The sequence below is a fragment of the Zonotrichia albicollis genome, chromosome 3 (genome assembly GCF_047830755.1).
Source record: "Zonotrichia albicollis isolate bZonAlb1 chromosome 3, bZonAlb1.hap1, whole genome shotgun sequence".
Classification (NCBI taxonomy): Eukaryota; Metazoa; Chordata; class Aves; order Passeriformes; family Passerellidae; genus Zonotrichia; species Zonotrichia albicollis.
The window spans coordinates 35425558-35440385 of NC_133821.1; the positions used below are offsets into that span (position 1 = coordinate 35425558).

The following is a 14828-nucleotide window of genomic DNA, read 5'->3' on the forward strand; positions in this document are numbered from 1 at the left end:
GTATCATGTCTCTTTGAAGCCAGAGGATGATGACTGCATTCTTGTAGCCCCTAAGCTTGTAGATCTGGGCTGCCTGCAATAGACTGGGCAGTACATGTGTGAGAAAACAGACCGTTGAACTCAACTTTCTTGAATTTTGAGATAATTAATGTACAAAAAAAGTGATGCCTTCTATCTAGTGCCATATCCAAAAGCAGTCTGGGGTTGTGTGCGAGGCACCAGGAGATAAGATCTGATGTTAGTGAGAGACCACACTGATGCTTGAGAGCATCAACCCTATTTCCTGATTATAGGAATGCCTGTACTCCCTCTCACAGCAAATATGCTTCTGTCTCTTAGTAATCTGTGCATCACTTGCACTGCAGCTAACTGGAATTGCTTCAAAATAATGATCTTTTATAAATGAAGATGCAATTAGTACTGAATATGCAAAATGATTAAAATGTTATTTATTCTGCCTACTGCTTGACATTAATGCTTAGAATGCAGGCAAATTCTTCCCACTATTTTAAAACAGAGATCAAGCTTTGGCTTCCTTGTGAAACTCTTCACTGAGGTGAAGGACAGGAAAGGGGAGAAATTTACTATGTCATAAAATGCAGATAACTTATACCTTTTTCAGAACAGTTTAGCATGATTTTACACACAACTTAGCCAATGCATACCCGTTTTTCTCTTTGTAGAAAAGTATCTGAATTTTTCAAATTTTAGGATCTGCAGGGGTATAGTTTGTGAGAGAAGTCACCAAAAATTCCCCATCTGATCTGTGATTCTTAAAGCTTCTTGCAAGGCAGAAAGGAGGATAAAGACAGAATAAGTACAGTGTACCTGTATGCAAAGAAACTGTTCTTAAACACTCATTTGGGCTTTTTTTAGTTCTGTAAGATTAGATTCCAAATTTTCAAGTTTCTCATGTTTTTGTTCTTTATAGTGTCTTTTAATTAGAAAGCTTTGCTTTAAGGCAAGATCAGTTAAATGTCTCAGTATGGAAATAATCAGTCTGTTGACAATTTCAAATGTTAAGGCAAAAGTCTGTTGGGACTGTAGGGTCACACTACAGTACTGTGGAGGAATCCTCTCCTTAACATACTTTAATTTTTAAAGCAGCTGTAAGACATATGTGCATACTATCAGTGTCTTCTCAAATCCCTTTATTTTACTACTCCCACACAAAAGGTAGGGGAGGAGATCTTATTTAAAAACCATTACAAAGATATAACTATTGAATCCAGGTTGCCACAGAAATAATTTAAGAAGGAAAACCACTGTCTCTCAACAATGAGATAATGCCATGGGGGATGGATAATTATCCATGAAATAATTTTGTTCCAGTGTATTCTAAATCTCAGCTGCTTTCCCTTCCAAACTCGGCACCTTGGGGTATGAGAGCTTATTATAATTTATTCTCTAATATACATTCAAACCAAAACACTAGAGTATAAGCTATCATTTAAAAAGGCTTTTTTTCTCCCCCCAGTCCTTTGTGTTGGTAGGCTGCATATTTTCTATGAGAAAACAGAGAGGGCCTTTATAAAACAAGAACATTATAATGAAGTTGCAGTTCCCATCAGATTCCTACTGGGGATCACAGCTCATAATATTGAAGTAGCCTTGACGCTGCAAGTCACCCCTGGTTCTCCTTATCTAAGTCCTTATTGAACAATCAGGTAAGGGTCAGACTACTCCTTTTAGAGGTAAGAGTGTTCTTGAAGGCCTAAGATGATGATTAGGTGGCTGTGTCACAAATAATAATTCAAAACACTTGGACCCTTTTGAATCCTCACAGAAGTCTGGCATCAGTATTGTAAAACAGATGTATTTAAGAGCTGTTTTATTTAGGGAGAAAAAGGATTTACCATGTTGAGATTTCTTCATGATGATCTCAAAACTAATTGAGGAAAGGGGCAAAATTTTGCTGCCACAGACTAACGAGGTTACAGCTTGGAAACTTTTCCTGGTTTTCAGAGCAGACAGGCCTCTGTTCTCTAACCCCCAGCTGAATCATGGGTGAATCTCACAAGATGAAGTAGAACTTTCATCCTGCTTCAAGTGGGTCAGCCTTTGCAAGAAGAGCAAAGTGAACACAGTTCTTCAAAACCCAGACACTGGTGGGGGGAAGGGGGAGAAAAGTGCAATGGATTATGTAGTCTCTGCTTACTTGCAAAATCTGGTGGGTGGTTTTTGTGCCTTTGGCATGTGTTCTCAGCTGCTGGCATAGAGCTGGAAAAAGGGAGGCCCAGGGCAATTCTTTTATCTGTGGCCTCAGCCATGAAATCTAATTGCAAGACATGAACCCAATGTCCTAGCTGAGTTACTGAAAGCAAGCTGGGCCTGAGTGCTAAGGCTGTCATTCCTTCTATGACAGTATTCCCACTGCCTAATGAGCTGTGGGATAACAGCTTGGTTATTTCATCCACATCTGCTTTAGCAGCATGCAGAAAGTTCTTACCTGCTAGATGAGTGTTAAAAATAATTGATTTAAAACAAAAAAACCAAGTACTATCACAAAAACAGACAAAAAAAGAAAATCCCTAACTGACCCCTCCAAAAAAACCAAAACCAAATCAAAAAACAGAGAGCATGGAAATACTCTGAACAGAGCTCAGGTTCATGAAAATCTGTCAAGTTTACGTGCACAATATCCTTTATTGGAAAATTCTTGTAGGCAGTCCTTGATAGATGGTATGCAGGGAAGGCAGACAACAACCTACTGTGCTGTTTTCTCTTTTTTCTTTCTTATTTTTTTTCTTTTTTGTAGTATTTAACAGCCTACAGCACAAGATTGAGTGCCATGGAAGCATGGGCTACTGAGGAGATAATAAATTCTGCAGGAGCTGACAGTTGTGTTGCCTCTACTGATAAAATATTTTTATCTGCTTTTCTTTGACTCTTGCTGTCGTTACAAAACTATTTTTCATTGACTTAAATCTCTCCCATCCTAAAATACCAACATTGACTGAAACCTGAGTTCACATTACAAGAAGCTCTTCTCTTTCCTATAAAGCAGTAATAAGGCTTTGATGTAACTTAAATGGAAAAAAATCAGAATTTTTTTTAGTAAAGATTGAAAAAAGGCAGTTTAATTTCCTTTATAAACTATTTTTCTTATTTACTTTGAAGGTTGTTTCTGCACAGTTCTGAGACAGATGGGTCTTTACAGAGGCCAGTAAATCAATGTTCAGGGGCAGAGGAGGAACTATGAAATCAGAGGATGCATTTTGTGAAGACTTGTATGAAACTTGCAGTTCAAGGCTCTGCTATTACAAGGGTAATATAAAGGGATGTATTGGCTTATCTCTCTTCCATCCACAGAAATGAGTGTACATATATAGCTACCTGCAGGCCCTGGAAATAGCAAGCAGCTGAATGATGACAGCAACCTGTTTCACCAAAAATTACAGTTAAACACACAGTGCGGTCTGGGAGAGGTTTTAAGAGCTTTTTCATCTCAAAAAGATGACAGCAAGCTGAATCAATTTTATTATGTGAGATCTTCAAGTTGAACCTATAAGTATACCAATGTTTACTTCAGGTGTGCTGAAATGCTCTGAAACTTTTGAGACTTGACTCTTTCAGTATTCATGTAGCTATCTTTATTGCATGGCGATACAGCCGGACAACAGAAGGTCCAAAAACTGGTGTAAGTGAGGCTATAATAATGGTGCACTCTGCTGCCTACAGTGACGCTACAGTTATGGAATAAATCCACTTTAAATGCTCCAGAGAGAAGGAATGTGGTGCATAGCTCACAAATTATTTGTCCTGTCCTCTCTCTAACATGGCTTAAGTTGGGGGAGAGATGGAAGGAAAAGCTTAACTTTCTCCAACTGTTAATTAACTCCTGCAACACAAGAAAAACTACAACCATATGTTAAAATATTGTATTTCTCTGTTTACATTGGTGTTTTAGAATACATAAGGCAACAGATTTTAAAACATTTTCTTCAAGAAATCCGATCTGAATAACGATCCCTATGTGATCACAGGGAACAGATTTAAGTGCAAAGTGGTCATGCAGGATATCCTTCAGTGGAGTTCTGAGAGTCCCATGAGGTGTGGTTCATTTATTTTTGTTTCTTTGGCTGTGAGGCAATGAACAGTGCTACCAGACAGTAGATAGTCCCTCCTATTGTCAGAGCCATCGTGGTCCGATAGAGCAGCTTGTCTGGATATCCCAGCTTCAGGTGTACTGGCAGTCCATCTGATTTCTGTGGGAAGAGTTCAAGGAGAAAACAAGCAAAAAAGAAATTAACACCCATACTGAGGTCATTAAGGAATAAGCTACTTTAGGTAAATTAAGAGACTTCCAAGAGGGAAGTCTCCTGACAAATGGGCTCACTACAACCAAGTGTTTTTTGTCAACAAGACAAATGCAAGGCAAGTTAATCTTGTTAGCCAAAGCTGTTAAGTGCAAGCAGAAAGAATGTATCTTGAAATGTTTCTCAAGAGAACCTGGATGGGAGAAGTGTCACTAACAACAGAATGTGAAAAGATATGTATAAAAAATTATTCACCGAGTCAGACTGACACATTCCAAATGGAAGTGGCATGTAAGAGAGAAAAGGGAACATTATATAAAGCACATTCTTGAGGCTTAAACAAAAGCTTAACTCATTTTTTTTAAAGAAAAGTCCTACGTTTAGAAATTCCATAGCTAACAAACTGGCTTTGAAAACTTTACTCTGCTGCTCTTATACTGCACTATAAACAGCTTCAGCAACATTCAAATTATTATAGACAAAAGAGTAACAATTTGCTTTGCTCTTCCACATCTGCTTTAAGGCAGACATGTGGATTCCCAGAAAGTGCTTCCAATAGTCAAATGGTACAACAACCAATTTCAGCAAAAAGACAATGTTGCTGCATTTAACCACTTTCTGTATTTATCTACTATTCAAGGCATATTATGTACTTTGTAGTATAGTACAAGTACACAGGTTATACTGTATGTGACAGTTTCTTGACTAGACTTTACAGAATTTAGGTATTGTAGAATGGCAAAAGTAGTTAGCTATGTTAAATAAGGACAGAAATGTCCCACTCTCCAGTGTTGTCATTACCTGAAAAACTTTCTGTAGGTATGGCACCTTGTTTCTACCCAAGAAAGAATCAGCTGGTGATAAACCTGGAGCAGGTTTACTTGTCCCAAAAATCAGATGTGGGTAATCAGTGGGAGCTAATGGTTTGAGTCCCTGCATAAATAGAGATTAAAATATCAGGGTATATCACTTGTAAATGTACCAATTGTTACATTAGGCAGGCACACTAAAAGGATACATTACAAAGAGTATTTATCTTGTATGAAGACTTGTGACAAATACATTGGTGGCCCACTGATATCTTGGTGACAACTTGGGGTCAGAGCTTAGCAAGGAAAATAGCAGCCTCCTTTCCAATCTCCTCATGGCATGAATTTATAGCTGTTATTTTTTCTGTGCTGGTACTTGGTCCAAATTACCGCTTCTGTTTTACACAGAGACTATTTAGGACTCTCTCTGAGAAGTAGGATTAGGATCAAGGATCCCTGATGCTAAGGTCAGAGTAAGGAATAAGTTCTACCTCCTGAATGCTGCAAGCAGTAGCCATAAATAACTGAGCCTTAAATAATTTGGATGAATAGTTTGGGGACTTAAAAAAAAAAAAGTATGAGGATCATTTGGGTCACACAGAAGTGTAAATGGTGCTCAAGGCCCTTCAGAGACCCTGATATAGCAGATATTTTGTGCAGGTGTAACTACATCCTATAGTTCAGATGTTGCTGCAACTTCCCACACCCCAATGTACATCCCATGAGAAGCACGGCTCAACTTCCTGTCAGTTCACAAGGCTGTACTCTACTCTGTACTCTACTTTGCCATATCTAGAAACTACATAATTCAGTTCTGTGACAAAGGGCACAAATTCACAGCCAACATTAGGTGGCCTCCTTGTTTTTATACATCTGGACATGCAGCAGTGATGTTTCACATTGTGCCTCTCAAAACAGCTGAATTTTTTTTTTCCTAACTTGCCACAGAAATTAAAAAGCATTGTACAGTCAGTTCAATGCAACAGGTTTTTATTACAAACAGAAGCAGCCACAGGTCGAGACTGCACTGAAATTCTGGTTTCTGTTCAAAGGACTAGTTGATGCATTTTATATTGAAGAGAACTGTGTGACAATATTTGGAGCTGGAAGCAGACTGGCACTCTCTCTTTTGTGCCAGCCATAGACCAGATGTGTTTTGCTTATGCAAATTCTCTGCTGCAACAGGCATCTTCAGCAGAAAAACCAGGTTTCTCAACCTCCCAAAATAGCCTCTGGAATGGTCATCAGAGCTGAAGATGCAGGTTCAGCTTCCCACTCTTGTAGTGCCTGACTGAATGTTAGAATCCACTTGTGACCTTTCTGGTTATGTTTGAAAGGCAGCAGCAAAACTGAATTTCTTTCTTCCTACTGAGCAGGCTTGCACAGAAGGCAAGCACTAAATCATTTAAGACCAGTGACCACTTCTGGCCACACTGCAATGAAGGAAGCATCTAGGAAACTATTGTTAGCCAGGGGAAGTTACTAATTATATATTCAAGGCTGGGTACCAGCTACATCAGAGGCCTTGAAGAAAGCAATTTTGGACAAGTATTTTTGTCTATAGGAACTTTAAGTACTTAATTAGATTTGTCTTTAAAAAGTTGGTGATTTGACAGAAATAACTATAGAACAGATGTTTATACTAAATGTGCAGGTGACTTCTCCAAACCTTTTCTTGCCTTCTTGCTTGTTAGTATCACAGCAAATGTGAAAATGCACATCTTTTCTGTGCCCTAAAGTTTCCAGTTCTGAATCTCCCTTTTGCCTTCCTGAAAGCCCAATGTTTTCAGGAGCAGTGCCCTCTAATAACTTCAGTTAGTAAATCAACAACTGTAGGTTATTGCACACTCTTTCAGCCTTTAGAAATACATTCCTGTTCAGATGCTTTTAAGAGCCCCTTCTGCAGACCCCACTCAAGAGACAAATTTCATTGTGAAATCAAATGGAATCAGGTCAGAAAACTCACATAATCATCAGTGTACTGGTGTAAATTACTTCCAAAGCAGCATGGTGCCATTTCAGGACATCACACAGCAATTTAAATAAAACACACTGATGTTGTTCACTGGCCTCATGAAAGAGTACAACAAAACACATGCTGCAGAAGGGAGACAACTCAGTTTGCTTAACCCAGACACTGCATTAATTAAGGTTCCTCACCAATGAAAAATTTCACTTGAATTCCAAGTGAATTGAGTCTTGGCCAACCCCAACCAAGCCCAGTTAAATTAGTGCAAATGGGGGGCTGTTCCACCTTGTCATTGCCTGTTATTGAGAGAAAGTGACAAGTGCTTTATCTCACACCCAGTTTACTAAGCTTAGCATGGCTGAGGAGAAATCCACAGTGTAATGTAAAGGCCGAATTTCACTGCAGAAAATTTCTAAGTAAAAACTGACACACCTTAAGTGACCCTTGGTCACTGTATTTAACATTACCAAAGCCATGGGTTTATTTAATGACTGGTATCAGTCTCACTACACTCAGGATAGTACTGAGGAATTAATGCCCCTACACATCTGACCTATGCTTAATTAAAAAAAAAAGTTAATAACTGATAATTCCTCTTCTGATATGAAGGTGGTAAGCTTTTATTTTTAATCACTATGATTTTCTTCCAAGTCTTGGACAAAGTACAGCAGATGTAATTATGTAGAAGAGTCAACATCAGCTGATTTCATCAGCATGCTACAGCAATGACTTTTTCAAAGTCCTGAAAGTTCTCAATGAAAGGTCAGGACAAGTAGCTAATCCAAGAGAGCAAACAGAGCTCTCTGTCTACCCTTCTGCAGAGTGCGTTTGTTTTCCTGTCAGAGGTCTGAGCATCTGAGGACCCAATGTATCTGTTGGTTGGCCATTAGGCTCAAAGTTAAAACAAATTTACGCCTTGCTAGTATGAATCTGCAAGTTAGATTTACATTTTCCTGACAGTAAAAAACAGTTAAGGACTTGGAGCATAATTTAATGGAGATAGCACCACTCTTAAATTTTAAAATGTAAGGGGAGTTGCTCAAACAGATCTGAGAATGAGAAAGGAGAGGAAACAGAGATAAGGACCAAAGGGGAATGGGGAAGTTACTCTGAGAATCAGGGTTGCAGAACATGCATTAAAACAATTTCTGTGAACCTATTGAACCCTAGACACTTCTAAACTAAGTAGCAGATCCTTCACAGGAGAATACACCTCACTGCATTAAGTTAGATGTATTTGTTATGACTAACACAAGGCTCATAGGCAAAACCACTTGAGTCTTTGTACTGGGATGACAATGCAAGGACAGTGATTTTGTGTACCTACCAAGTATTATCTAGGGCATAAAAGGTTACATATTATAGATTCTAAGCAATTCATATAGGCTAAAATCAAAATATCTGTGGCTCATGGAGGCTTTAAAAAGCTACAAGCTAAATAAATTGCATGAAGTGAAAATACTGTAGCACAAGTAAATTCCTGCTAGTAAATTTCTTTTACTAGCAGTAGAAGAACTAGGGAAAGTTCATGTACTTGTCCTCATCTGACACCATTTGAAACTGGTCCCAGTGACTGTACTTTAAACATAAGCAAACTCTTTAATATTTTTATTGAATTTGTAATGGTTATGGCAGTCATTATCCTCCTAAATATGAATAGTAGTTTTGAAACTATTTCACCCCTCAACTAGCTAAGGAAGTTCCCATTTATTCAAACAAGAGAAATTGTTCAGACTACTTTATACAACTTTGTTAAATGCAAAATTAAGTCTTCTACGCATGCTAAGTTTGAGATGGAAAGAACAATATGGATTTCAAACTTGAGAGGTTGTTTTTTGTTAGTTGTTAGTTAACTGTTATTAGTTAGCTGTTTTGTTAAGCTGTTAGTTATGTTATTGTCAGCAAAATAATTTCTGAAATCCATTCAGACTGATATTTTGCAAGCCCACAGTAAGCTTAAACCTGCAGCAAAACAGTATTCTATTAGGGAGCACCAGAATGTAACAGCAGAACAAAGAGAATTAGTATCATGCATATGTTACCAAGGAGAATTTGAATAGCAGAATGTCTTCACTTTTCAAGAAACATCAAAATAAATAGAAGCATAAAAAGCAAACCACTTTACATGTGGAACTATAGTTTTAATAAACAGAGCAATGAAATCAATAGGAAAAAAACTTACTTTGTTTTAAACTTAACACCTTAACACTCATGGGATTACTCTTATATTTCAATTGTCGTTTATTGAAAACATTTTTAGCAGACTGATGCATCTAAATGTGTGAGCTGGGAATTCAGTCAAGCTTAGGGAAAAAAAAAGGAAATTCTACAAAAAAGCTGTCCTAATAACATTATAAAAAGGGACTGAAAGTAACTTTTGAAAATGAAGGAGGTTCTTTACTGTTTAGGCTTGAAGTCCTTCCTTCCCCATTCCTCCCCCAAGCCTTTGGTCTCCATTATGTAAATGAAGTATCAATGTTTATTCTCTAAATATAACTCTGTCTAGAGAGGTAAGAGGTGCCCCAATCACTGCAGCAGTGCTGGATGTATTGCTACTGTGTAAGTGCTGTACATACGAAAATATTTATTCTGATGTCTTCCCTTTTTTGCACCCCTGACCCCCAACAGCTATCCAGGAAGCCTTCCAAAGTGATGGGGAGAGACAAGGACAAAAACCCTTCTTGGGACAGAAACTCTGTTACCTCGGTGTTTATTTAAGATCCTAAGGTAATTCAGGATGGAAGGGCCCCCTAATGCTCTTTGATCCAGAGCAATGTGACAGCAGGCTGCTGTGGGCTTAGTCTGGCCTGGCCCTGAAAGCCCCTGAGGACAGAGGGCACAGCCTCGCTCCCCAGGCAGCTGCTCCACTGCCTGACTCTTCCCACCATGATCATGTCTTTCCTTCTGTCCAGCCTGAACCCCTCTCCTTGCAGTTTATGCCTGGTGACTTTTGCCTTCCCACCACGGACCCCTGTGCAGAGCCTGGCTCCATCCTGCAGACCTCTGCTGAACTCGCTCCAGCTGCCATTCCCAGAGCAGGGGGCCCAGAGCTGGACACGGCACCTGGATGTGATCCAGTAAGTGCTTAGCCTGGGACAGCGATGCTTTCCTCCATCAGCAGCTCACAGGGTGATAGAGCCGGGACGCTGCTGGCTTCTGCCTGGCAGCACCTCCAGAGCTCCACCACAAAGCCCCTCAGCTGCCACCCCATAACCACGCAAGGGCTCTAGCTAACCCCAAAACGTAACTCCGAATCCTAACCCGTAAAATGAAAAGAAAAAAAGGTGACAGAGTCGCTGTCCCCGGAGGTGTTTCAGGAAAGCCTGGACGGGGCACTCGGTGCCAAGGTCCAGCAGACACGGAGGTGCTCGGTCACAGGCTGGACTCGGTGCTCCTGGACGCCTTTCCAACCTGACTGATTCTGTGATCCGGTGATTTTAAAACCCCGCCAGGCACTGCTCAGCTCTGGAACAGTCCTCTGTGCTGAAAGCGCGTTAATTCCTTGCCACAGCCCTCAGTACATCCCAAAGCCGACTGCGGGCAGAGCGCGCCTCCGCTCTCGCCCAAGGTCACGCGCGGGGCCGGGTACGTTCGGTGCCCGCGGGGGCGGCCGAGCCCGGCCCGGCTCACCCAAGGCCCGCGGTGCCGCAGCCCGGCCGGGGTGCGGGTGTTACCTGTGGGGTGTAGGCGGCGGACGACGTGGCCCCGGTGAGGCGCTGCGTGAAGCCGCTGAACTTGTAGTACATGGCGGGCCGGGGCGGGCACCGGCTGCGACGGCTCGGCCGAAAGGCCCCGCCCCGCCCCGCGCCGGCTTTTCTGCGCCGCCGTAACGCCCAAGGGCCCCGCCGGCTCGCAGGGACGCCTGCGCGGGAGGGCGCGGAAAGAATGAGACGGGAAAACAGAAAAGTCCGAAAAAATACAGTGGCCTGCAGCAAAGCAGTGCGAGCTCGCCTCTCCCGAGTGCGCCCGCCGCTCCCGGAAAAACGAGGCCGGCGTCAATTTCCAGTCAGGCAGGGCAGCCGTGCCCCCGGAGCGGCGGGGCGACAACGGCAGGGATGGGGGGGCGGGGCAGGATGCAAACCCGGGGCGGGCGGGGCGTGGTTAGCTCCAGCCAATCGGCGCAGGCGGGAGGCGGGGCTCCGCCCACACCGGGTGCCGGGGCGGAGCGCGCGGGCGGTTGCTCCCACAGGGCCCCGCCCGGCCCCGCCCGTGCGCGCCGCCCGCTGCTGCCCGCAGCGTGAGGGCGGCGCTGGGGCGGGAGCGCCGCTCTGCTGGGTGTTACCCAACGGGGACCCGCTGTGCCGCAAGGCGGTGGTCACAGAGTCAGGTTGGGAAAGACCTCCGGGAGCATCGCGTCCCAGCTATGAGCGATCGCCCCCGTGTAACTAGACCGGACACTGAGTGCACGTCTGGGCTTTCCTTAAACACCTCCCGGGACGGTGCCTCCACCACCCCCCCGGGCATGCCATTTCAGTGCCCAATCGCTCTTTCTGTGAAGAAATTCCTGACTAAACCTCCTCAGGGGCAGTTTGAGGTGTTTGAGGTCATTTCCTCTCATCCTGCCGCTGGTCCCCTGGGAGAGGCGGCCCACCCCCACATGGCTGCAGTCCCGTTCGGGAATGGCAGTGACAAGGTGGTGTGCGGGAGCCTCCCTGTTTTCTCCCTAAACACCCCCAGCTCGCACAGCTGCTCTTACAGGGCTTGTGCTCCAGACCCTTCCCCAGCTCCACTGCCCTTCTCTGGACACACTCCAGCCCCTCCATGTCCTTCCTGTATTGAGGGACCCAGAGCTGGACACAGGACTCGATATGTGGCCTCACCAGTGGAGGGGACAAATCACTTCCCTGGTCCTGCTGGTCACACTATTGCTGATACAGGCACATGGAATATTTATTTCAGAGGTGTGCAAGCCTGGGTCCTCAGTGGTGTTCCAGAAATCCAGTACAGCAACTACCAAAACTTTTTACTTTGTATTTTAGCAAACAGAGGCGTGAATAGCGATTGGCTAGAAGTTGCCTAGTTCTCTTATTACTTAGTATACTATATTCTATTTGTCAATAAATTTCTTGTTTTTTCTTGTTTCCCATAGTAATTAGTCCACAGGCTCAGTCCTCCTCTTCTCTTGGGTCTGTGGGTTTATTGATGGTCTGAGTCGGTGGTTGCCACCTCCCTCTCCCAGGATTACCTTTTACCCAGTCAGAGCTGATTCAGCACAGTTGCTGAGTTGGCTTCCTTATCTTGGGAGCTCTAGCAGATGTCTTTGTGGTCTGTAAATTCTGCATTCTTTGTGTCCACTATCATTGGTACATCCTTCTTGCTACATCCTAAACCTTTGTTAACCTTCCCCTAGGTCTGAGACCACTGAGTCATGTCAAGCCCTAAATCTTAATAAGGTTTAACAAGGCAATTCTACCAACAAGAAATTTGTCTCTCTGAGCCCAGGACACCTCTGAGAGTTTGCTTGTTAGCTGCTATCTGTTTCACAGTTCTTTTTGATTAGGCTGCAATGTATACAAAGATCCAACAACACCCTTTCTTAAGAAAATTTATACATATTTCACATTTTGCAACAGATACAACAGTGGTTTTGTTTTCTGGAACTAAATCTCTGTGTCTCCACTTTAACAAGCGATTCACATGTCTCTTATCAAGGGATTCCCTTCTCCCCTGCCATCTTCCAAAAACATCTGAATTGTTTAAAGTTGTGTAAAATAGGGCTCTTGCTAAACAAAGTCAGCATCCTAAACCAGGGGACTGGGACACAGTGCTGCTTCTGTTTGTGAATGTAGTGTTCCTGGGAAGCCAGCAGCCCCTCATCTGCTGTGGGCCATGGCACAGGCTTGCCCTGCACAGAGCTCTTGGGCTGTGGTATTCCTCCATCCCTCCATGCCTGCTGGCGTGCTGTCAGTGACCCAGAGCATCCTGCTGTGACAAGCCTAGCAGCATGAATTCATAGCTGGAGTTCATGCTGTGGGCTGGCTGAGATTAAACATACTAAGGCCTGGCTGAAAAGGATCATTTGTTGGTAATGTTTAATCATTAGTGACTTCCATCAGTTAGATCATTGCTCACTGAGAGTCCCACATGCAGTTTTGAAGATATGTGTGCTATAAAAATATCTGTGGTCATGCACTGAGTGAAAACTATTAAAATGTGCTTTGCTTATAAACTGGGGGAAGATCTATTCATAGGAGATATTTTAGAAAGCAAAATACCCATATAAAATGTGTGAGATTATTTCTTTACCCACCCGTGTAACGCCTTCTACTTGGATTTTAGAATTTGAGTTTGATGGTGGCAAAAGGGAGCTTTGAGTTTTCTTAGATTTATTCCCTTTTGAACAGACAAACTATACAGGATAACCACTGCTCAGTACAGGGGAAGCCCTTGGGAGCCCTGCACATCCATTCTCTCACATGTAAGAGCAGGGCTATGAACCAGAACCCTGGGTCTTTGCTGCACCAGTTCTTGCCTGTGCCTGTTGCCCTGAAGGCAGGTTTTCTTCTTGGGGAAATTTCAAGCCCACAAACTCTGTCTGTGCTGTTCTCCTATTGAGAGAACCAGCTGGGTGCTCCATGTGTAGTACCTTGTGTCAGGAACATTAACTGGAGAGGATATGTTATTTGCTCAGTAAGTAGGAAATTTATGGAAATATTTTGTAAATGTTACAGGAAGAATTGTGAAATCCCTGTAGCTTTCAAGACTAGGCAGTATTAAAGAACTGGAAGATGTGCTGCATAATTTATGGTTGAAAAGAATTTGCTGATCAGGATTCTGTTTATTCCTGAGCAAAAGAAACTAAAAATGGTTTGATGACAGGTCTGTCTGTAATGGAACAGACAACCCTGGAGGTGTGGTACACCTATTCTTTTAGTAGAATGATATGAACCATAGATGGGTTTGTGTGGTAACAGTCCTGACCTTTTGAAATCCATGGGATCTAGCTCTTATTATAATGATCCTGGTTATATTTGTCTGCACGTTCCTCCAGTTCAGTTCTACCAGCATTTGCCAGAAGAAATAGGTGTGCCAACCTAAAGCTGTGTTGTATTTTGCTGTTCTGCCTTTTGTTCCAGTAGGAATGCATGCTGCAGTACCACCTGAGGTTTTGGGGTGGGTCATGCCTTGAGATAACACCATTGTGTATCTGGTTCTTGCTTCATTGTTTCTCTTGAATCAAATTCTTGGAAAGTCATTCAGTATTGACTGAAAGCCAGAGAAAGAAAAGGTTTGTGCCCTGGAACTCCAAGGAAGGTGTGGAAAAGGTACAGATTTATCCTCTTTTTCAGTTAATCAATTTAAATCTTGATGCTTAAAGATAAGCTGTGAAACTTTGCTGCTGCAAGCTGTTGGAACAAAACCTAGGTGTGATCTCTCTCGTTTTAGCTCAGAAAATTGAAGATGGGGAATTGTTTACCTTGCAAGAGAGAGGAATGGGAGGATGACATGAATAAAATTACAGTTACAAATTGTAGTTCTGCTGTTTGTGTACTACAGGAGCATGAGAACATTCCATGACAAAAAAAAAGCATCAAGTCTTTCCTTTAAAGGAAGAAACTTGGTTTTGTCTTAGACTTGTGGTTCATCATTTGCTTTAGTCTCTAGACTTTTGCCAAGACTGCTTTGCTTATCAGGCCTGCTGACATAGTGGATAATCAGACTGTAAAACTTGCTGCCATAGGAAGTTACTGGGGCAAAATGAGGTCACTCACCCTAGAAGGCTTCAAAGAAAGATTAGGCATTTTGGAAGATCATAAAACCTTGTACAGTTAGCATAAACAAAATGTCCTG

General features: G+C 42.5%; 1 protein-coding gene across 2 annotated transcripts; it reads right to left on the reverse strand.

The window, feature by feature from the left end:
- Positions 1-3813: 3813 nt before the first annotated feature.
- COX7A2L (cytochrome c oxidase subunit 7A2 like) lies at positions 3814-11119 on the reverse strand. 2 transcript variants are annotated; one of them, XM_005483070.4, is made up of 3 exons: positions 10712-11119; positions 5061-5192; positions 3814-4208 (listed from the first exon to the last, which is right to left on the reverse strand). In XM_005483070.4, exons 1-3 carry the CDS (start codon positions 10781-10783, stop codon positions 4065-4067), a joined length of 348 nt encoding a protein of 115 aa, XP_005483127.1. In that variant the 5' UTR covers positions 10784-11119; the 3' UTR covers positions 3814-4064. The 2 variants fall into 2 exon arrangements, with proteins under 2 accessions (XP_005483127.1, XP_005483128.1); XM_005483071.4 differs by lacking the exon at positions 5061-5192 and having other exon boundaries at positions 10712-11110.
- Positions 11120-14828: the final 3709 nt, after the last annotated feature.

What these genes read in the sequence shown, in the direction of transcription:
- COX7A2L (XM_005483070.4), bottom strand. Translation starts at nt 10,783, where the DNA reads ATGTACTACAAGTTCAGCGGCTTCACGCAGCGCCTCACCGGGGCCACG. An exon ending in CCGCCGCCTACACCCCACAG is followed by an intron (nt 5,193 to 10,711) that starts GTAACACCCGCA and finishes CTATTTATGCAG; the next exon opens with GGACTCAAACCATTAGCTCC. An exon ending in ACCTACAGAAAGTTTTTCAG is followed by an intron (nt 4,209 to 5,060) that starts GTAATGACAACA and finishes CTCTTCCCACAG; the next exon opens with AAATCAGATGGACTGCCAGT.